Here is a 24,045-nt window from a genome sequence, read left to right on the forward strand (position 1 = left end):
GTATTTATTTTAGATTATATTACATATATAGATTTTTAGATTTTTATTCTATAGTATCAAGATCGCTTGCGTCGCAGTATCAGTGTTGCTATATGAGCGACGGTGGCGCCCTCATTTATTTTCATCTCTTTTGTGTCGCACTGTATTTCATACATTTTACTTCCCTCCGATATCGGATATCGGCTATCGGCTTCCGATATCCGATATCGGATCGGATAATGTGAAAACGCTCTAATAGTGTTCTGTGGCCAGACGGCAGACGCCATCTTGCAGGCGATACACAATGTGTTGTTTGAAGTGCTCTGTGGTATATTTCGTACAAAAGTGTTAATTGTTCATAATTTGTTATATTATCAAACCTATAATTAGGTATTGAAGGTAATTTATCAATCATTGTACCTTTTAATATATTATTTAATTACAAAAAATTATTCCGAAAATGGAAGAGATCAAAATGGCGGAGGATCAAACTTCGCCATATAAAATTATTTAGATATTTTTTACGTAAAATACATAAAATTATTGCTGTAATATTTAATCTATTCATTTAATAACTTTTAGGATTCGTGATGGAACCATCATTGGATGCGTCCTTAGTGGCGCAATCCATAAACTACCATGGGCAGCAGTTACAAAAAACGTGGGAGAATGAGCGAGGAGAAGATGACCTCGCTAAGTTAGGTGTGGGGGCGTTAGATTTCGCCGTATATCAGTCGCGACATAAGCACCTAACTTTCCAAGATCGAGGAAAGCGACTAAAACTTCACCAATTCATTGCCAAAGAAGCTAATGCTCTGTTCGATGCATCGTTACTGGAAGAGGCACCATCATCCTCAAGTTTAGGAGCTGATTCTTTGACACCAGAGGACAGTAAGTATTCCTTTTAAAATATGCTCTGTTCACTTTTTCTTGAGTTAAATTCAAATAAATCCAACTGAGTTGTTAATTTATATTTGTGTAATACAAGAATGCTAATTCTATGAAGTTTTTAAGTATTATTTACCTATTGATGTGATTAAAATATGAGGTAAATAAAATAAATTGTATTTTCCTTATCACTCAAATTGGACATTGATCTCTTCACTGTATAAACATTAATAATTATTGATGTACATGTACACATGTGAATATCCTCGCCTAATGCAAGGATCTACATAATATAATAATTAATAATATTTTCTCTCATAGTCACAGACTATAAAATCAATGACTTCATCTGAAATCTAAACTGCTATTCCTTGTTACAGATTTGTATGCATTAATGCCACCGTTTGAAACATTCCTAAATGTGGACAAGTCTGCAAGGTTACGCCATTTCTTTGATGTAAGTTTAAATTACTTTTTCATAGATATGATTACTACTTTTATCTTAAATGTGTCTAGATTTGAAATAATTGTGTTACCCATATAGGTACAAACATGCTATGCTGTACTGCTTTTAATGAAATATGTTTGGAAATGCATAAGGGTGAAACTATGGAAAGCGAATGCGAAATAAATTAATAATTTGTTTTTTAATTTGTGGTCTTGATAATTTAGTACTTCACATATATTAAATATCATCTTCTTGGCAGAATGTGAAAACAGGAGAGCTCATTATTGGAGCAGTCATCAATAGGACAGCATCTGGTATGATGCTGAAAGTTCTCTGCACCGCAGGACCCACTTCAAGATATGTAGCTGATATCAATGTTAAGGTGACTGCTATTTTATTGCATAATATTTTGAAATATGAACTTTCTGTATAACAAAGAAACACAATGGTTAAAATATAAATAACTTTTATAATACAAAATGTTTTAAATTAATTTTATACTATTAAACGAAACGTTAGAATAAGTGAATTGTAAAATTCTTTGAAATAAAAGTCTCTTAACCTAATTATTTCTTGTTTTTCCATGTAGGCATTTCTGCCAGTTGCCAATATCATACCAGCGGTTGACAAGAAAAATGTCTCAAGAAACTACTTAATGAATGATACTGTCTGCTGTGAAGTCATTGAAGTTATTCCTGACACGGACAAAATGGTGTGCGGCATGAAGGGTGTTACTCGAGGGCCTGATGACCCTCCCCCCAAACCACCCCTAGGCCTCCTGAGCACTGATGACTTCCCTCTTATATACAAGTATGTATATCCAACTCAATGGTGACTAATTCTCAGATTCATACACTTGCAGGTTTAAACACAGCTTGTACTCTATATATGTATTCAAATCTGTTTTGTGAAGATTTTGGTGGAGTTAAAACAGTGATATTTTGGTTTTGTGAATGACAGTGTTTAGATGTGGACATTGTAATGAAGCTGGCTGCTTTAAAATATAAAAAACTTATGAACACTTATCTATCAAGCAGGATATTGCTGGACATGGAAAATAAAGAATACCTCTGTTTTATATGTGTATCTGGAACTCACAAACTATCATTTGAGTGATGTCTCCGTTGCTTATTTATGCAGCAAGTGTGGATGTGTTTCACCATTTTTGATCACTTTTTCAGTTTTAAAACACAATACACCAATATTAAGAATGACAATGCACCTGTTTGTATCAGTTTTCAATCTACATATTACAAGGATGTTCTCGGCCAACTCTCCCATGAAGTGTTTTCGATTTTCAAGTTTTTTGTTGAGGATTATTTTTTATTTAGAAATCAAATATGAAATAGAGTGGAAAAGGTCAGTACAATAATGTAGGGTCATATTCTGTTATCTTTGAAAAGAAACCTTGTTACTCTGTATTAAAGCTAATGTTTAACATTGCAGCATTATATCAAACAATTGATTGGACTTTATGTATTCAACATTGTTGGATGTTGGCGTTATTTAATTATTATACAATTATCGGAATATAAGCCAGGCAATCAGTTTTAGCAGATGCGAGACTTTTGGACATGGATTTATGTTTATCAACCAGGCTGACTCAGTTTTTTAGTACCCGAAATGGCAAAAACATCAATTGTCCAAAGATACAACTCCATTATTTTAGGGTGTTTTTTTCTAGGTTTAGTACGAGTCCCAATCTATCTATATCCATTGTGTTGTGACTGTAGCTGAAACATTCTGGTAATATTAACGTCACATAGTTGAGGCGACATCACCTAATATATGATGTTATATTTGTGTGTGAAAGCAATAAAAACAAGTTAAATAACATTTTTTGAACAGCTCCATGGAACAGGTGAGGACAAGTATGTGTGACATTAAAGACTGACTGTTTTGATAGGATATACTTGAGATTACATTAACATTAAATTCAGGAACAGTCAAAATATAATGGCACTGTTAAATCAAAGAAACATGGCATTTTTTACTGAATTTCTCATTACTAACTATTGTATTTTTGTGCTAGGAAAACAATGGAAATGAAGGGTGAAAGCTATGAAGCAATATTAGAGAAGAGTCCAGGCTTCAATAACCCCAACTGTATACAATATCTGTCAGAACTTCTTGGAATCTCCAACATGCACTGCACAAACTTCATGTCTTTGAGGTAATTATACTACTTTTTGTAAAATGTACAAAATAATTTGGTACTAATTTTTCTCTTTTGTTATCTGAGGTATCCCTGATTTTGAAATAACCACCTTATGATACATTTTTATGATAATATTAATTTAAAATTGTTATAAAATATAATTTTATTATCTAATTTTAACAGAGGCGGATTTCCTACAACTGAATATGCAGATGAATTAAGACAAGCTCAAGCAAGTAAATGGGCATTCAGATCAGTTGCTGAAGGAATAGAACATTTCAAGGCTGGAAGACATTCTGAAGCATTCCAATGTCTCAATAAGGCATTAAGTATTGATCCCAGAAATGTAGAAGGTCTAGTTGCAAGAGGAGCTCTATATGCCAACAGCGGAACATTTAAAAAGGCTATTGAAGACTTTGAAACATCATTAAAATTGAATCCAAATCATGCCAATGCCAGAAAATATTTGGGAGAGACTTTAGTTGCTCTAGGACGAAGTTATGAAGATGAAAATAAAATTGCAGAGGCACAGAAAGCTTACGAAGACTGTTTAGCCATCATACCTTTTCATGAGGAAGCTCAGAATTCACTTGATTTCCTCAAAAGTAAAACGTCAACTACAAAACCATTGATAGAGCCTGAAGAATTGTTATTGCCTGGATTGACGGGAGCAAAATCGTTTGAAATGAAGGAGACATTAAAACAATTGTTGAATTTAACTGAAAAGAAAGAAAAGAAGAAAAAGAAGAAGCGAGGCAAGGGTAAGAAGAAACGATCCAGCAGTTCGTCGTCGTCTTCGAGCGATTCGAGCAGCTCTAGTGATTCTTCAGAGTCTTCGTCGTCATCGTCGGATACTAGTGGTAAAACACTTCTAACATAGTGCCCCTTTTATTATGTTTATTTATATATACAATATGTTTTACAACTGTTCTTTATCATACTATAAGTAAAGTGCTTAATACAAAAAAATCTAACCAAAAAAAGTCATTTAAAATTTGAATAAAGCAATGAGAAGTGCTTGCTAATATATACTTATGGGCTAAGTATAGATTAAGAAACTACTATTACCTACTTGTAAGTATATGCCGCTACAATTTGTGTGTTTCTGTTTTTCTTATCACTTATTATTCTCTATTTCACTTCTGTCAAATCATTAACAGCTCTCGACAGCATTCGACGAATAAGTTTTATCCAAGCATTGATAAATCGGCCCTTATTCCATTATATTTCCACAACCTATGTTAACCACGTGCCTCTCATTATCTAAAATAATTGCTATAACTGGTATAGACTCCGAAGGTCCGAACCGCAAGAAGAAGCGTCGCTCGCAGTCGAACAAGCGGCAGCGGTCACTCTCGCCGCTCAGCAAGCGCATGGCGATGTTAGGCGATGGGGACTCTGCGTCGCGGACACATAACTCGCAGTTTAACCATCCGTATGGGTATCAGCCGCCCCCACCGCCGATAGAAGAGCCGGCCGCTGCTCCTATGAGATCGCAGGCTGATATTGATTATGAATTAAAGGTATGGTATAAATATAAAATTCAGATGGTCGTAAATAAATAAAAAATCGGACAAAATTCTTAGCTTTTCAATTTTTTCGGTATATTGTATGTATCTGCTAATTTTCAGAGCTACAGCTATATTTTAAAGTAAAACTTTTATTACATCGTCTAAAACTTTTTGGTCTGTGTAGCGCATGTCGCGTGACGGTCGAACCGTACGATAAAGTTTCACTTTTACCGTGGTTTCATAAAACCACACAACATTTTTTTTAAGTAATTATTTAGACTAAAAGTAGCACATAAATTTGAATGAGTGCACAAGTGTATATAAATTACATTGTACAACAAATGCCATAATTAACAACTGATTTAATATCTAGGTTCGCAAGTTCCTTGAAATGACCAAAGAAGATTCGGATTACGAAGAAAAGGTGCGTAACTTCCTAGAAGAAACAGCACAATATAAGCGGAATCGTAAAATGCAAGAGCTTGGACAGCAACCACAGCCCACTGCTGACCATGAAAAGAAGAAAAAGAAAAAGAAGGATAAGTAAGTTATCTTTAAAATTGTATTTATCCATTTTAAATATTCATTACGCACTACATACTTGAAAATAAGTGCTTCATATGCCTTTTAAAACTCATATTCTCAATTTGTATTAAGGTGTAATATTAATATTATAAAATTCTCTTATTTTAAGGAAAAAGAAGAAAGAGTCTAAGCGGAAACGCAAGGAGCAAGAAAGAGATGAAAAGAGAAAGGCGAAATTGTCGCGCATGTCGAATAATTCGGATAATTATAGTTTACGGGAATTGGAAAATATTGGTGATAAGAAATTAAGAGATGCCATTAGGTATGTTATTTCTAACAATTAAAATTTGCATTTATAATTGTCTATCGAATTTTACCTATATTAAAATTTATCTTACTTCCCTCTACAGGAAAGAATTAAAAGGAAAATCAAAGAGGGATCTAAGTTCAGATGGAGAATATGACAGAAAACATGGTGATAAAAGGTAATTTCAAAGTATAGTTTATTTTAAGTCAATTTCGTTGTTATAAAAGTAATAACAGTTTACTGATGTTTACATGGGAAGGGAAATGTTGTCCAGTATGCCTTATTTTATCAATAATTGATTCAATATTAAACATAATATCATTTTCTAGTCGTATTATGGATGACATGCACGGCTTGGAAGAACTGGAGTCGAAACTAAACGCCTACCATTCTATGGTCGAAAAGGAAGTATTGGGAAAACGAGATAGATCATCAATAAGTCCCTTAGACCAAGCACCACCACCACCGTTAGAGAAACCCAAATGGAAAATGACCATGGGAGCAGTTAAAGAACCGTGAGCATCTTTTGTCTTAACTTATTTTTATATATTACTAGATTTCCGCCCGCGGCTTCGCCCGCGTTTTCAAAGGAAAACCCGCATAGTGCCCGTTCCCGTGGGATTTCCGGGATAAAACCTAGCCTATGTGCTAATCCAAGTTACCCTCTATATGTGTGCTAAATTTCATTGTAATCGGTTCAGTAGTTTTACGTGAAAGAGTAACAAACATCCATACATCCATACTTACAAACTTTCGCCTTTATAATAGTATTAAGAATTAAGATGCAGTTACTCATAAAAAAATATTTATTGTTGCAATTTTAACTTGTAAAATGTTATGCTATGTTAAAACAGGGTTAAGAAAAAAGATACACCAGTACAAAAGGGATACAAGGAGAGATATGCATTTGAAGATAGTTCTGATGATTCTCAGGAACCCCCAAAGGTGAGTTTTACAATTTTGTTTTTATTTGTATGTATTTTTTTTTGTACTAAAATTTTCCTCAAAGGTGTTCAGTATCTGTAATGTTAAAAATAAAGTTATTGTTTTTTATTGATAACATTAAGACTTCTAGCCAGATTACAATATAAATATAAGAAAAGTGCCTGACTAAACATTAAGGTTTATTAAGCATGTGTAAATACTTTTAATGAAAAATTCTTAATCACTATAAAACATATTTTCTTTAATCTTAATACAGTGTAAACTCTATATAACGACACTGAAGGGACTGTGCATTTTATGGCGTTATATAGAGTTGTCGTTAAATGGAGAGAAGAAAAATCAGAATTAGAAAAAGAGAAAATTTATTTCAGACTAGTGTTAGTAGTTATGTACATAAAAAAGAATGTTACTTGAATGCTATTGTGTATAGTCCAAAGCGTTTGCCAACATCACTTAGCTTCTCTCCCGTTTCTATTGCGCGTATCAATAAAACTTTTTCGTCAATACACAATGATTTTCTTTTACTAGCCATGTTTACAGTTTGAAAGTTTGTGAGCAACTAAGAATATGATAACGTATAGATAGTCCATGACTCATACTTATTAGGCATGGTCAAAAACAGTCTACACGTGCAAGCAATCCCAATTTGTAAACAAAAGAACGAATTTCTTAGAAAGTTCGGTATGCATGACGTCGAGTTTATTACTTAATTGTTGTCGTTATTGAGAGTGGGTGTGATGCTATGTAGAGTGTATCATTGTATGGTAGATAAGCTAAACCAACCAAAGGCAATTGATTTTGACGCTTTAGAGAGTTTGTCGTTAAATCGAGTGTCGTTATATAGAGTTTACACTGTATATATAAATCTCGTGTCACAATGTTTGTCCTCAATTGACTCCTAAACCACTTAACCGATTATAATAAAATTCGCACACCATGTGCAGTTCGATCCAACTTGAGAGATAGGATAGTTTAAACATGTAGGTACCACGGGCGAAGCCGGGGCGGACCGTTAGTCAGCTTATATAAATGTGTATTTGTATTGGTAGGCGTCCCCGGGCGACAAGAACGTGTCGGTGCGGCGCGCGATGGCGATGAAGGAGCCGCCGCCGCTGGCGAGCGCGCCGCCGCCCAAGAGCCGCGAGCCCGACCCGCCCGGCGTCGACACGCCGCACTCGCACCACGCGCACCACCCGCCGGTGAGCAGCCCGCCGATACGAACGATACTATACAAATAATTGTATCTAGATGAAGCCAGCTGTGCCAGCTGACGAACCTTTATGCAAAATCAATCTATAGCTCTTCACGTTTTATTCTGATGTTACAGATCGCGCGGCGAGAGTTTGGCTTTGACCGTTATTGCGCAGAAATCAGAAATTGGGTATCAACGGGCATTTAGCGGGGTGCGGGGCGGGGAAAAGTATTGTGTGCGTTGCGCAGTAATCCCCTCCACCCGAAGGTCAAAGCCAAACTCTCGCCGCGCGTACTGTACCTATATTCCTTTCAAGTAGTTTTTATATGAAACAGTAACAATCATTCATTTATCCATTTTCGGCGTTTATAATAATAGTATGATATAAGCCCTAATAATCTTTGTTTCTACAACTCTAGTAACTTTCATGTCTATGATAAGAATAATACATTTACGGTGTGTTTGACCACTATTTCTTACCCCATTTATTATTTCCCTACAGATGGTCCGCAAAGGCAACATAGTGCTGGACAAGTTCGGCTCGTTCCGGCTCGCCAAGGAGGGCGAGACGCCGGTCTCAGTGGGCGAGCAGCGGCCGGAGCAGTTTGTGACCCGCATCAAGCCGCCCTCGCCCACGTCGCGTCGCCCGAGATCGCCGCCTTCACCGCGCCGCCGCAGCGGATCCAACTCGTCGGACGATAGACGGTCAGGGAAACGGTCTCGCAGCCGGTAAGTTTTTTTTGAAGTGAAAACTTCTTTAGCGGCGTTGGGTATAAAATCTTAGTCGCGTCAGGACACGTGGCCTAATCGAAAAAGCGTAAGACGGATGTTTTTTTTTTTAGCCCTTATATTTCATGCGTAAGACGGATACCATTCCAAATATCAAACACGCTGAACGGTAATAATCAAGTTTTCACTTCTGCCGGCACTCCCGGTGTGCAACCTGTCTTTTTATTTTATTAAGGGATTTTTGTCCTAAAGGACGATGACAATCCCATCGTACCTTGTATACAAACATTTAACACTTAACAAACTATTATTAACTATGTTTTAAATTTAAAGTTGAATAGCATTCTAGCTGCATCAGAGTGTGGTGCAGCTAGAATGTTGAGCAGATTACCATTACATACATACAGCTAGAGTAGAGTAGATTACCATTTCGAGATTTTATCTGATTGAAGATTATTGATAACTTATATGCAAATTAATGTTTAATATTTACTATCTGTTCATATATATTTCTTATGCGAAAGTAGGGACCTTTTGATGAATACATAAATAACTTAATCATTTAAAAGTACTATACCAATTTTTTAACACTGTTTAGCTTATGTTCAAATATAAAACGTATGCTAATAATTAATAATGAAATACACATTTACTCGTAGGCTTGTCCGTGATGAACAACTAATAACTGTTACGAAGCCCTTTTGAAGTGGAACTTCTTTACCGGGGTTGGAAAAAAATTTAGTGTAACATTTTTTCGTTACGCGTGACATTTTTCCGTTACGCGCCATCTTTTTCTTATCCCTACCACGCGTGATTCGACGTATTTCTGTAAAGTTGCTTATAGTAAATTATTTTTTGAAAAATAAGGTCATAAAGAAGTTTCACTTCTTACGTGTGTACACTAGTACACGCACACATTTTTTTTTTTTTTTGCATATCTCGATCACTAACAAGATGTACTGTTGCAGGTCCCGTCCGCGCAAGTACCGCTCGCGTTCCGGCTCGCGCTCCCGCTCCGGCTCGAGCGCGAGCGGCTCGGTGGCGTCGCGCCGCCGCCGCTCCAACTCGCCGCGCTCCCGCTCGCGCTCTGACGCGAGCCGCTCCTACTATTCGAGGAGTCGATCCCGCTCGCGCTCTGGCTCCAGGGAAAGGTTTGTAGCTATACTATGTGTTGCTGTTTTATAAGCCTAGACTAGACCATTGCATCATTAGTTTATTTTTTTTATTTATTTATTTATTGAAAACACACACCGACGCCCCCCGCGAATAATCCGGTAATCGTAAAAGTGAAAATGTTCAGGAAAAATAAAAAAACATTTTTCCTTAATAACTCCATTAAACAACAAGTATCAGAGACTTTTAATATCGCATATGGAAGCTAATTTTTTCAGCTATCTGGTTATTTCAACAAAATTTAAGTAGTCCCAAGGGCTTCGTTATAATTTAGCTGGATGCATTTTACTATACTAGTGTAGGTCAAGCTCTGGTCAGTAATGTCACTTACGATATTGTTCGTGTAAATTGATATTTTCGACGGCAACAGTAAAATCTTGTTGCGCTAATATTCGTGTTATTTGTTTTGTATACTGAACATTTGTAAAAATCTATTATTTGGTTATTCGATTGTTTAACAGTAACGTACATTTTATTGTTATAACTATTACTGTTTATTCGAATAGTTTACTTAAGTATTATTTGATGATTATTATAGTATATTTTATGAAATACAGGACATTTTAGTAAATGAAACAACTTTGGATTGTTTCACAAAACACGATAGTTATTATTATTATAAAAAATAGACACTGCACTGAAGACACGACTATTACACATGATTACATAATCATGAAAATTATACTATGGTCCTATTACAGTTAAAAATTTAATCAGAATCCTCATCGGAACCTCACAGAATGCGAATCCACCGTGACCAGTCAGTACTTGTGTGGTGTGTGATGTCCTTTTCCCGACTACCTTGTATGCAGCAGCAGCGCTTGGGAAAAAGCATTCCTCCTCCTATCCCATTCGCTGATCGTAGCCTGTCTCAAAATACGCTTGACGAATGAAACAGGACACAGATCGTAATCCGGTTTCCTCCTCAACCCCAGAGCGGCCTCCTTGGCTAACTCGTCTGCCCGTTCGTTCCCCGCCCTGCGTGCGCCTTAATCCAAAACAGGGAGACCTCCCGCCTCTGCAATGCAGCTTTTCGGAGGGCCGCCCGTGTTTGTACAGTCAGGGGATGAGGGGAACTTAGGGTAACCGCCTGGAGCGCCGATCTGGAGTCAACAAGGACACCGACCTTTGCCGCTCTACTCTTGCAGGCTATGTCTACTGCTCTTTTGAGCGCTAGGAGCTCAGCCTGATAGACGGTACAATACGGTACAATACGCAAGCTTAATGGCCTTTGTCTCGGCATCACCTTTCCATACGGAAAGGGCGGCTCCGACTCGACCCTCTATCTTGCTGCCGTCCGTATAGACCCTGTGGACGTGGCTGTTAACCATGTCAGCATAGGTGTCCTCATTTATCAAGCCGAGCCCCAGCTCTACCTGCTCTGCCGGATGTGGGTCCTCAATCGCAAGAGCCATTCGTTCCACCTCCCTGTCCCTCAACACCGCCGGGTGCGACACACCCCTCTTGATCTCATAAAGCCTCGAAGCTTCGAGTATCCTGAGGTCAAGAGGGAGAATCCCAGCCAACAGCATCGCAGAGTTCAGGGAGACAGTCCGATATGCTCTGCAGATCTTCTGGGCAAAACCCCGTTGAACGGTGTTAAGCCTCTTTTGGACCCCCATCTTTTCCGTAGTGGGTGCCCACGCTGCTGATGCATACAAGATAGTCGGTTCTATAACTGCGATATATAATATAGTCTTAACTACTTGGGGGTTAAGCCCCCAACTTACTCTAGCTGCTCTTGCTAATAGCTTATAACGGGCGATTGCCTTTTTGCAAACGCTCCCGACGTTTCGGTCAATGTCAGGCCGCCATCAATAGTAAGGCCCAGTATCTTAATACTTTCGAAATATTGGATGTCCACACTCCCCATTACAAGTCGTGGCATGTCAAATTTTAATTTTCGTGTCGAGAGCAGGGCACATGTCTTGTGTGGTGCGAATTTTTGTTTATTTCTGACACCCCATTCGTCAATTTTCCTCAATGTGCAGTTTGTCTTCGTCTCTACTTCTAAAGCAGTATCTCCATCAAACACTAGCACAATGTCGTCGGCAAAAGCCTGACAAAACACATCCATCTCCTCTAACATCCACAGCAGAGGATCCAGCAAGAGGTCCCACAGGAGCGGCCCACCTATGGAACCCTGCACGCACCCCTTGTTGGTCTCTCTACTCACTTCACAGTTCACACCCGCAGGTATGCGGGGGACAAGAGGTGTGAAAGTACCACGTGTTCATAAATTAAAAGCTAGTAGTTAGGTAACTTTCACACCTCTTCCATTCAGGTATCTGCTGATCACCCGCCTTACGTTCCCCGGAGACCCAACTTCGGCCAACCGCACCTTTATGACTGGCCACCAGGCGCTGTCGAAGGCTCCCTTTATGTCCAGAAATACCACAACAGAAATCTTCCTCTTGTTTCTGATGTGGCCCACCAGTCTATAGAGGGCGTCCTCGGTGCTCCTCTGTGGCATGAAGCCATACTGATGGGGGCTTATTGTGGGCAGCAGGTAGAACCTCAGTCGGACGACCAGCATCTAATGAAGATGAAGATGAAGGTTTCGATGTGGTCTATTCTGATGCCTGCCTCGTTTATCAAACAATCAAACTTTCATCTCTTTTAATTTTTCTAAGGCCGTGTAAATTATTTGCTCAGTAATAGAAAGTGTTTAAAAAAATTCCTTGCATACTTGCACTCCATAATGAATGTATCTGGAAATCGATTTCTTAATAAAACCCCGAATAAGCCTGTACTAGCACTTACTTAAATAATGTAGAAAACTATTTACCTGAATAATATCGTAACAATGTTTACTGTCGAAGCATATTGATATTATTTTTCGTAAAGATCTAAAACCATATTATTCGTTTAAAATACATTTTAATGTTATTTTATGGAATAAACGCGTAATTTTTCATATCTTCGTAAATAAAGATAGAAAAATTCTGAAAAAAATTTACATGGTGTATTTTAACTTCTAGATGCCGAAAAACGCATAACATGAAAAACCCCGTAATAGGTCATTACCGGATTATTCGCGGGGGACGTCGACACTAACATTACAGTTTCCCAATTCGATAGTGGTTTTACATTTAATTGGTTACATCATGGTTACATCGAAATTTGAAATATTTAACATACAAACTAAATACATTACTTTTATAGCATATTACAAATAAAGCTACTCGCGTGAAATCGTAAATTGGAATGAAAAGTATATGTACAATGTACATGATAAAATTGTTACAGAGAATGTCAGGTTAGCTATCTGTTTCTTTCTTTTTCATGTTGGATGCTATGGTAAATTTATACCTCATCATGTGTTTTATCAAAATATAACAATGGAAAGTATTTATTAGCTTAATTTTTACTGGTTATGCATTGTTTTAAAAGACCTACTGAATCGCTGTAAGTTACTCACAAAAATGTACAATATCACTTGTTATTATTGTTGTATTATGTATTTATATTTATTCATATAATATGTGACATTTTTCACGCAGATTCCGCCGCTTCAACCGTCGCGGCAACTGGCGCGGTCGCGGCGGCTACGAGCGCGGCACGTACTACCGGCCGCGCTTCAACGCGTACAACGGCGGCGGGCGGGGGCGCGGTCGAGGGGACTTTCGGCGTGATGACGGACGACGCTTTCAGCACGAGTGGAGGGATAACCGGTCCAGAGGTGGACGACCCTTTAGACCGAGACGCGGGGGAGGCGGACGGGGTAGACCGTTCAGGTATGTAAATGCCTACAAGTGCTATAAGACATGCTGATGAACATATTTTGTTCAGTAATATACAAGCCATTAGGTTACATTTACTGTTAATTTTGTAATCTTTATTGTTCATTGTCATATTCATATCTACCTTGTTGTTAAATTATATTTTCTATACACACAAAACATGCCTAAATATAGCCTTACAAATGGCTTATGATTAATCCAACATAAAGCATTGCAATATAGATGATTGTATTTTATAAATAAGAAAAGAATGCAAATTCCTGACTCATTATGTCACTATACACCACTAATATTGTCTATTATGCACAGGGGTGGTTTCCGCGACTTCCGCGAGCGTCGCGGCGGGCGCTACTCGCGCTCGCGCAGCCCCGAGCGCCCGCGCCGCTCGCGGTCATACAGCCCCGAGCGCAGGGATAAGGACAGGGACAGGTATGGAGACGAGCTGTTTGTTTGTGTTCATTTTGTGATTGCGGTAAACTTGTGTTGCGATAAAAATAATCAACATATTGTGTAGAAAATAGAAATAATTTGTGTAGATTGGGCTTATCAATATCGTATTAATTGAATTAAACTTGTGTTGCGATAAAAATAATCAACATATTGTGTAGAAAATAGAAATAATTTGTGTAGATTGGGCTTATCAATATCGTATTAATTGAATTGATATATAAGAATACTTTTAATTGTGTAACCAAGAAGCTTATATCTAATACAACAACAACAAGTAACAAAAAAATATGACGTTGAATGACACCTGTACATGTTTTTTTATCCCTTTCATACCCACTTGCCAAGTTAGAGCTAGCGCGCACGAGCAACTTTGTCTCCGCAACTATTTTGTCTCTCCCATCAATTTGTATGGGGAGTTGCGTCGCTACGTGCGCGCACTTTCATATTAGCCCATGGGTGAAGAGACAAAATAGTTGCGGAGACAAAGTTGCTCGTGCGCGCACTGTCTTAGGTGTGAAAGAGATAAAAAAACATATTTGTTTCATATATATTCATTAATCAATTATAGTCATATTTGTTTGTTACAAGTTAATGTTCATACTGAAATCTCCAGTGTATTAGATATAAGCTTCTTGTGTGTAACAGAAAGTATAAATTTCTATGATAATAATTCATAAATCTGTTTGTAATTATGTAAATTTTGGTCCAGCTACTCCCGCTACTCTGAGCGGGACAGCCACCGCAGCGAAGGCGAATACGAAGAAGAGAGATACGTGGACAGGAAGGAGTACGACGGCAAGTGGGCAGACGGCAACGAGCCCGAAAGGAACCACACGGAAGAGCAGCCCGAACCACCCCCGCCAAAGGAATAGATATATAGCGCTCTAAATATACTGACAGTATAAACTATAGGCCGATGGTTAAGATTAATAAAAATGTTTTAGATGTTCTCTGTATTTAGAACATTAATTGCTTTACTAAGCACATTTGCCTTTAGAATAGTAAGATTCATTTAGCCATATGTATGTAAATATAAAAGGTATTATAATACAATTTGTCGCTTGAATAATATTGTAATGGTTTGTGTCAAGTTTGGCGTTTTGATAATTCACTACAAATGTCGCTTACAAAATGTTCGTTCATTCCAATCGAAATTTTAAATATTGTGGTTTTCAAGCACATGAATTAATAAATATTAAAAAAGTAAATTTGTTTTATTTTACCTGCATCCCAAAAACCCTATTAACTAGTAAATATACTCACAATGATCAGGGAATCGTGCCAATATAAAGCTGAAGAATTTGTTTTTTTGGTTTAATACGCATCAATCTCAAGAACACTCGGCTCGAATTAAACTTCGAAAAACAACTTTTTATATCTATGTTCCATTTATCAAGGGCGGCTAATGCCTAATGATAATAATAAAAATCAATTTTAAACTGAACGTCGCAATCATAGATTGATCTAGTAATCCGTTTTCTAGAAAAATGTCCAATAATTGTCCGTATTTATGCAAAATGGAACCACTCGACAAATTTCGTTTTTTACTTTTATTGAAGAATACTCATTCAAAAGTGGTCTAAATTCTTATACAAACAAGAACCACATGATTTTTACGTTGGAAACAAGGTATACTAAAAGCAGAAAGGAACCACCAGCAACAACGAATAATACCATATTAAGCAAAACCGAACCACAGCACCACGGGACTGCTTTGTTCAAACAAATAAACGATATTACTATCATGTCATTTTATACAAGACAGATCCACACCTACTTGGTACCATTATACATTACACATATTTCTATTAATAACAATTATTTTTAATACACAAAATAGAACCAGGTTTCTGTGGTATGGTTATGCGTAAAATAAATACATAATTTAATTGTAATTTTTTATTGCAAAATAAAACCACAAGCATTCGGTTCTATTATGCATAAATAAATATTGTAAAACATTCTGAAACCCATCATCGCTATATGGAACCAAATGCCTTGACTTGTTACAATGCTTCTCATCTTTAAACAACGTACCTATTTCAAAACTCCAATTTTTTAAGTAAAACGTCGAACATCTGTCAATATAGGTGACATTCAGCGAAGTAGTTCGAATACGTGACGGTGTTTTTTTCCTCCGCGAAGTAAGTTCTATTGTTTTTGTTAATTACCTTTAAAATTAAATGTGAAAATGTTTAGTAATAAATAAGCAAGCAATTGGTAAGAAAAGCATTGGAGACGAACACCGAAGATAATAATGAAGATACAACGGGTAAGTAGTTTTATTTAATGCATTTAAGTACTTATTGAATCTGAGATGCAGGTACACTTTATCCACTTTTGATTCATTCCCGATTGTGGTGTGATTTTAAGAAGATAGTTCATTAAGTAAGTACAAGAGGAATCCTCTGTGGATTTACGTATTTTAACGACAATGTCGTTGTTCACGAAGGCGCGGCGAGTCGAATTAAGAGATCATTTTGTTACGATTCATCTGTCATTGTGAGATGAAACTACTAAAGTCTAAACCCTGTTTTAAAAATAACTGTCGATGATCTAGGTACCTACCTACTATTTTGGTAAAATACGTTTAGATTCAGATTCAGTACAGTACATTCAGCCACATCATTCAGCGCATATAATTATTTGTTTGATTTTAAAACTCGCGCGGCTACTGTTTTGACCGGAACAAGGCCCTAGCCTGCGAAATTCAAAATTTTAACAAGTTTATTTAATTTTTTGCTAGGGTTGCCACTGTTGCGCATGATTTTTAGGCTTCCGTACCCAAAGGGTAAAACGAGACCCTATTACTAAGACTCCGCTGTCCGTCTGTCTATCCCTCTGTCTCATGAACCGTGACAGTTAGATAGTCGAAATTTCATATGATGTATTTCTGATGCCGCTGTAACAACAGATACTAAAAAACAGAATAAAAAAAAGACGTGTGGTACTCGGGGACTGCCACGGCAAAGCTATTGCATAGCATGCCTTCAAGCCACACCTCCGAGCCCGTCGGAGTGGAGAGCGTGAGGTTTTTTCGTAACGGAATTTCTCGATTCGGTCCCCGCGCTCAAGGCCCGCGATAGAAGCTATGCAATAGCTTAATAAATATTTAAGAAGCTCCCATACAATAAGCCGTGATTTTTTTGGCGTTTTTATAGATAATGGTACGGAACTCTTCGTTGCGCGAGTCCGACTCGCACTTAGCCAGTTTTTTGTACATGGCGCATGTACATACAACATACTTAGTCGTCTAGTAGGGACACGGCTTTATAAGAACTAATAATATTTTGCTGTCGCCATATACCTACCTACGTATAAAAGCCACGCGGCTTTATTATTTTGATTTAAAGCTTTTTTCTATTTATTACAGAAGATAACGAAGAACCTTATACGTCGCTGCCTCTGGAGAAGCTTTTTTCACCTTCTAGCGATATTCAGTCCATATTACATCTCATTCCACAAGATGCACAGTTTTTATAACGGTCTCATTAGTGATGATGCAATAGAAGACCACATAGATGGACTAGACACGATGGATTTCGAAATCCAATTCGATGATAACGTCGAATAAACGTCCTATATAAGTATTATTTTATATATTTTATTAATTAAAGCTTTAATTACGATATTATAAATACATAGTTTCATTTATATCATTAAATCCCTGGGATGTGGTTCCTTTTTGTATAAGAGAAAACCTATTAATTGATAAATGTTAAAAGGAACCACATGCACATTTTCTTAATTATCTAGAAAGTTTAAGAATATTCAGAGCAAATTTATATACTTACACATACTTAAATAAGTAATTTATCAATGAATTTAAATAAAATAAATTTTAATTTTACTTCATCTAACAGAGCTGCAAATGTTTTTGTAAATCCTTTGATATCTCAGAAGTGCGTTTTTGCTGGGTGGTTCCTTTTTGCTTAAATACGGACAATTATTGTAGGATTGTTTTTGTATTGTCATGCAAATTAGGGAAGAATCATAGATAGATGCTTATTGCAAAAGCAGGCCTTTTGAGATGAGTTTGAAACAATGATGTTGCGTAGGGCATTAACAACATAATAGGTATAACGAAGCAGCAAAAAGGCTTCTTTTTTACTTATTTCTCTTTATTTGACCTTTGAACAGGTTTGGTTAGTATTGTGGTGAGTATTTATTGGCGTCACTGTCATAATATTATATTGTTATAGCAAGCAATAAAATGTACGCAATTTGCACGACACAGTAATTTAAATCATGCATAATTGTATAAATTGAAGTTGCCTTAGAACAGTAGGCTCCATTTACACTAACAAATCTTACTAAATAACAGAATCTTGAAAAAAATATTTTAATTAAAATGGTTATATCTGTTGTTCACCACATCTCATCATTATGGTCCGGGAGCCAGCAGCAGATTTTATGACCAAGTTCCTCTCAAGCGGTAATTAGTAAAATGCATCAAAGTATAGTATTATGAAGCCTCGTGAACGTCAGCTGGAGCTCGGTTGGGGGGAAGAGCGGTTGTAGCCTCCCGTATCAGCTGACGGTTTTTCCACCAAGATACAGCCAGCTGACATATATATTTATCCACAGTTACATATAAGCTATCATCAGGTAAATTTTTGTTTGAGAGGAAATAACGGAAAATAAATTTTTCTTTAAATTTAACTTTCATGTTCGAGACACCAGCTGACGTATAATACACCATGTTGTAACCAGCTGACTATTTTTTTTCGTTAAGATATTGGGTTAGCTACAATTTGACAAATTTTTAGCTGAGAGGAAATGAATGAATGAATGTATTTTTTTTCCTATGTGCGTGGGAGGCTCACCCCCCAACCGAGCGCCAGCTGACGTTCACGAGGCTTTATAATACTATACTCTCATGCGTCTGACGAATTATCTCTTGAGAGGAAATAGTTAACCAAATTTGCACCTGGCTCCCTAACCATTAATTGTGGCGACCGCAATAAGCAAAGACATGTTTTTTAGGAAATAAAACAAAATCAGTAATAAATAAAATCATTTATTGTTCCACTTATAAAAATCCACAGCCTATGTGCGCTTCTTCTTTTTGTTCTTATTTTTTGTTGATTTTGTATCAACATTCCAATACCAGAATAATTGGAAGACTAATGCTGCATTGGCTATAGTTGACACACAGTATGTGACAATGATGATCATGTCGCCTGTCTCTTGGATAGATGTGAATATCCTCGCAATGCTTCCAGCAAATAGAAGGAAGCATGTTACTGCCGACAACTGGCCAGTGCTGCCATTTTTATAATTAGTGACTACTTGAATTGCCTGAAACATACATTTACATTTTAATCCAAGGAGTAATCATTACAATATATTAAAATCATATTTGATGTTTTATTCTATTAAAAATTCAAGTAAAAATAATGGACACAATTTTATTTAATTTCAAAACTAGAGACTATATAAGTTATTAATTTATAATAATTAAATACATTACCTTAGCTATTAAAATTATAGGCACATTCACAGCCTGCATAGTCCATAACACATTTAATGGAGTGTACCCACTGACTAGCCCAGATACTACTGCCGGGTATGTAGATAAGAAGATAGCAGCCTGTGTCGGAGATCCACCATAGTGCAATACAAGAGCAGCTATAGTTGCTGTTTGAATTGCAAGAAATGTTCCTTCACCCCATGCACTGCAATAAATACATATCTATTCTAAAAATCATTTTGAAAATACCTTTATATCAGTCATATTAAAATTTAATAATATTTATTTCGCAACATAAGTAATGTTACTCACCTAAAGGGAAAGTTCATAACATAACTGTACGTAAAATTTGCAGTTATAGCAAACAGTTCCAAGTATACACCAAAAATATTGATTCCTTCAGCACTCTTACTGTTAAGGATTTTTAATATTTGTGGTACTTTCACCAATATAGATCCAGCAATAATGCCGATACCAAGACCTGTACTTAGCGAGCTTTTAAAACAGGGAACTGAAAATAAATAGCGCAACGTTAATAATACATAAGAACTGGGTTACATAAATAATTATAATAAAAATAATGAAGTAATACAGTCTCACCATCAAAAAAGTTATATTTTGTAAAGTACTCATCAAAACACTTTTTAGATAAAGCAGATACCAATAAACCCTTTATAAAATCCCCCATATTGAGAATATCTTTTACAACTATGAGGTATAATTTCTAAGGCTTAAGTTTCCAATATTTATCCTATGTAATAACACGCGTAAAGTTTTTAAAAGTTTCGTTCATGACACTGAAAAATATTACTAATTTAACGTAGGTAACGTAATCTTCAATTTTTTTTTAATTTAATTTTAATGACCCGAGTTCACCAAGTACAAATCGTAAATTTGTAATGATTTCAACCGATTTGACATTACTGATTTGTCAGAAAAAATGTCACTTGCAACATTGTAAACATAGGGCTGAACTAGCATAAAAGAAACATATTAAATACAAATATAAAAATATTTATTTCATTGTCACTCCGAGATAAACTAACTCAAATTGGTAACAACTAGTATTTATATATAATCTATTATTGTCGTCAGTCTCGTCACAGTATTAACTATACAAACATAATTTTTATTTATGAGGCAAGCTCTTTTTCCTAAACACAGGAAACATTGGCTTGCATACATTGTTATACGTAGCCTTTTTTATATGCATTGTTATATGTAGCCTTTTTTATATTTCTATACTTTTACATGAATATATAATATTTTATTTATATGTAGATGTGTTTAATATTCCATCTTATTCACTGAGCAATAAACGTATACGCCGCGCTGTAACAAGCAATAACGATGAACGCAAAATAATATGTTCGTACTCAACGTTGACTCAACTTAAATTTTTTTCCTCTTGTAGCAGCCCTAAATAAAGCGGCTGACGTGTAGCTTTACAAATTTTATGATGCAGTATAAATTCGGTGTTACCATTTGACGAAAATGTTAATTATTTTTCTTTCAATCTAGATAGGTACAAACCACGTACAAAATATTATAAATAGGAAAGGCTTAGATTAAGGATTGGTCTCCGCGCGCGCGCTACGACTAGATACCGCCCCACCTAAAAACAATAGCTCTGTGAGTGCGGCAACTCATTTCTGTAGTGTGTGTTAGGCAATTTGTAAAGACGCTAGTGTGTGTGAAGAATTGGGCTGCCAGCTACATAAATTTTACCTCATAAATGGGAAATCTGCCACCTTGGAAAGAAGTTTGAAAAATATTTTTCTTCATCCTGACCTGGCCGGGAATCGAATCCATGAACGATTTGAGTCGCATGACTCAAATCCACTTGCGACGCTACTATACTATAGTCACAAAGGTTGTTTAAAAGTAAACAAGCGGAAATAAAAAAAAAAACATATTATATGAATCAGTTAAACATGGTTAAACAGAAATAAATTATTGTATTATACTTTTTATACATGTGTTAGTAATAGTATTGAAAAAAAAAGTTCAAATTAGCAATAAAATATTTCCTCAACCACGTGTATTTTTTTGGATATGCAATACGGCAACACTGAATGGCGTCGTATTTTCATAGAAAAATTTTTCGAAGTAAAGGAGAAATTTCGAATAATACGATACTTAGTGATGGTACGTGATCCCAGTGTCTTTCTTATTTTTTGTTGTATTATTTTTAAATAGTTTTATGACACAAATAGGCATTTTACTTCAGATTTTGTTCAAAATCTTTATAAATTATCGGTTCACCCTCTCCACACAATGCTTGTGACTAGGGATGCAAACGATACATCGAGGTTTGTAAAACATCGAGGTATCGGTCATAAACATCGATGTTATCATCGATGTTTTGAAGAGCGATATATCGTCGATACATCGTTTGCTACATTCAGAAACATCGAAATCGTTGTTCAGTCCGTTCGGGTTTTCGGAATTCGGAATCACTGTGACGTTCGCGCGCATCGCATTGATTTGTTGTGTTGACACGTGAAGTGTATGGTTAGTTTGGATTAATTTGATTCAATTTAATACGATTCGATTATTGGATTACTCATTACCCAATATCTATACACATTTTGGATTATAAGATATGAAATCTCTTTTTCCAAAACTTACAAAAGTCGCAATGATATACCTTCCAATCGTTGCCACGTCTGTCCCAAGTGAGCGGTTGTTCTCGGAAGCTGGAGCAACCATTACTCAACAAAGAAATAGGCTGTTAGGGTCTAGATTATCTAAGCTTCTTTTCCTTAACTCTGTGGCAAGACTATTAAATTCTAAATAAATATTATATAACATTCCATGTTACATGTAATATAATGTTAACTACACAAAGATGATTCTGCTGCTGAAGCAGCTGTCATAACATCATGTCTAAGTTTGTTTACTTTAACTCTGTCTCAGAATTGTTACATTATTTAAAATAAATAACGTTTTTGTATTAAAATGTGTTTTAATGTAATAAAACGTGTTAATGCTAGTGTTAATGAAGCATCCTATTAAAAAAAGTAAAACATCGGCAAAAACATCGATATATCGCCCATATCAACGATTTTTTTGCATATCGATGTTTTTCATGCAAACATCGATGATTTAAAACATCGATGTTTTTCAGAACGATGTTGCATCCCTACTTGTGACACGACTGGCTTGGGTACGCCGAATTCGGCGTACTATAAGTTGCCGCATTTTTCAAGTACGCCGGCGGTATCTAGTCGTAGCGCGCGCGCGGAGACCAATCCATAATCTAAGAGGAAAGGTTTGTATGTATGTATGGTTTTCACGCATAAACTACTGGACCGATTTTGATGAAATTTGGCACAGATAATCTTTAGACCCTGAGAAAGAACATAGGCTACCTTTTATTTCAAAATATGTACCACGGGCGAAGCCGGGGCGGACCGCTAGTAATTTAATATACCTAGCATTAAAACTGTGATTAAAACATACATGCAGTTAATAACTATTTACTGAAAAAGTAACAATTGTAGCATATTAGTAGCAGTGATGATCATAGTATGTGATTACTAATTACGTTACATACGTACAAAAACTTATACATAACGTACGTAACTATACTTACTATAGTAATATGTACTAAGATAAAGCTGAAGAATTCGTTTGGTTGAACGCGCTAATCTCAGGAACAACGGGGCCGATATATGCGGACCAATGGATAAAAGGATTTTTTCTATTAGGAATTACCTACAATCCTACAAACAGTAAAATATGCTCGTGAGTCGTGACAGTCCTGAGTCGGTAGTACAAAGTAGTGCATAGTAACTCAATGGTTACAAAGGGGTATGGGTACTTTTGTATGGGCTAGTGGCGTATGACTTTCACGGTAACTGATGAAACTTGGATAAGTAATATTTTAAAAGAGCAATATATTGCGTACATATACATCGTTTTGATTATAAGTAATTCTTAAATAAAAAAAAGGATAAACCTAAAAAAAACTCAGAAAAATCTTTAAATAATCTAGATTCTAGGTACTTAAATGAACAATACAAAACCAAATATCTCTGTTCCTAATACGTTTCGAGGTTTATGTCCATAATAACTTTTGTTCACAATATATTGTACTTTTAAAATATCTAAGTTTCATCATTCCGCGACGCGATATTTCACCTAACCGATATTTAACCGCGAAGTTTTTATTCTCGCGTTTTAAATTACGCAGGCAGAATTTAGTATGCACTGAGAATAAAATTTCGCGCCATTTTGTGGGACTTAGAGCGTATACGCACTATGCGGGTAACCGCATTGCGGGTAGCCGTCCGGCTGACCGCAAGCACAATTATGTACGTAATATTCATTTCTATGCGCACTTTGCGGTCTGCGGTAGCCGCATCGCAGTGCGCATTGCGGTCAGCCGGACGGCTACCCGCATAGTGCGTATACGCTCTTATGCTTTGATCGAGAAGATGGCTGTATCCGCACAACGATATTTCACAAGTAGTATGCGAAACAGTGCGGTTTATTTCCGCTTGAATATTTCGTGCAGTT

General features: G+C 36.4%; 2 protein-coding genes across 5 annotated transcripts; one reads left to right on the forward strand and one right to left on the reverse strand.

The window, feature by feature from the left end:
- Positions 1-243: 243 nt before the first annotated feature.
- LOC149490724 (uncharacterized) lies at positions 244-15,256 on the forward strand. Of its 4 annotated transcripts, none has more exons than XM_089707988.1 (19): positions 244-378; positions 562-870; positions 1,248-1,324; positions 1,575-1,697; positions 1,905-2,125; positions 3,348-3,488; positions 3,657-4,333; positions 4,764-4,996; positions 5,358-5,527; positions 5,679-5,831; positions 5,920-5,994; positions 6,146-6,331; positions 6,671-6,761; positions 7,811-7,960; positions 8,456-8,682; positions 9,651-9,833; positions 13,359-13,592; positions 13,908-14,027; positions 14,758-15,256. In XM_089707988.1, the coding sequence occupies exons 2-19, from the start codon at positions 570-572 to the stop codon at positions 14,918-14,920; spliced, it is 3,525 nt and encodes a 1,174-aa protein (XP_089564114.1). In that variant the 5' UTR covers positions 244-378; positions 562-569; the 3' UTR covers positions 14,921-15,256. The 4 variants fall into 4 exon arrangements, with proteins under 4 accessions (XP_089564114.1, XP_089564129.1, XP_089564122.1 ...); XM_089708003.1 differs by having other exon boundaries at positions 4,773-4,996; XM_089707996.1 differs by having other exon boundaries at positions 3,657-4,330.
- A 3,796-nt stretch (positions 15,257-19,052) lies between these two features.
- LOC149490725 (mannose-P-dolichol utilization defect 1 protein homolog) lies at positions 19,053-20,442 on the reverse strand. Its single transcript, XM_089708019.1, has 4 exons — positions 20,122-20,442; positions 19,834-20,032; positions 19,522-19,726; positions 19,053-19,349 (listed from the first exon to the last, which is right to left on the reverse strand). The coding sequence occupies exons 1-4, from the start codon at positions 20,207-20,209 to the stop codon at positions 19,098-19,100; spliced, it is 744 nt and encodes a 247-aa protein (XP_089564145.1). The 5' UTR covers positions 20,210-20,442; the 3' UTR covers positions 19,053-19,097.
- Positions 20,443-24,045: the final 3,603 nt, after the last annotated feature.

This window comes from Colias philodice, chromosome 2, assembly GCF_061535455.1.
Source record: "Colias philodice isolate Cphi_HAF_F1 chromosome 2, ilColPhil1 Martin Lab GWU primary, whole genome shotgun sequence".
Taxonomy (NCBI): Eukaryota; Metazoa; Arthropoda; class Insecta; order Lepidoptera; family Pieridae; genus Colias; species Colias philodice.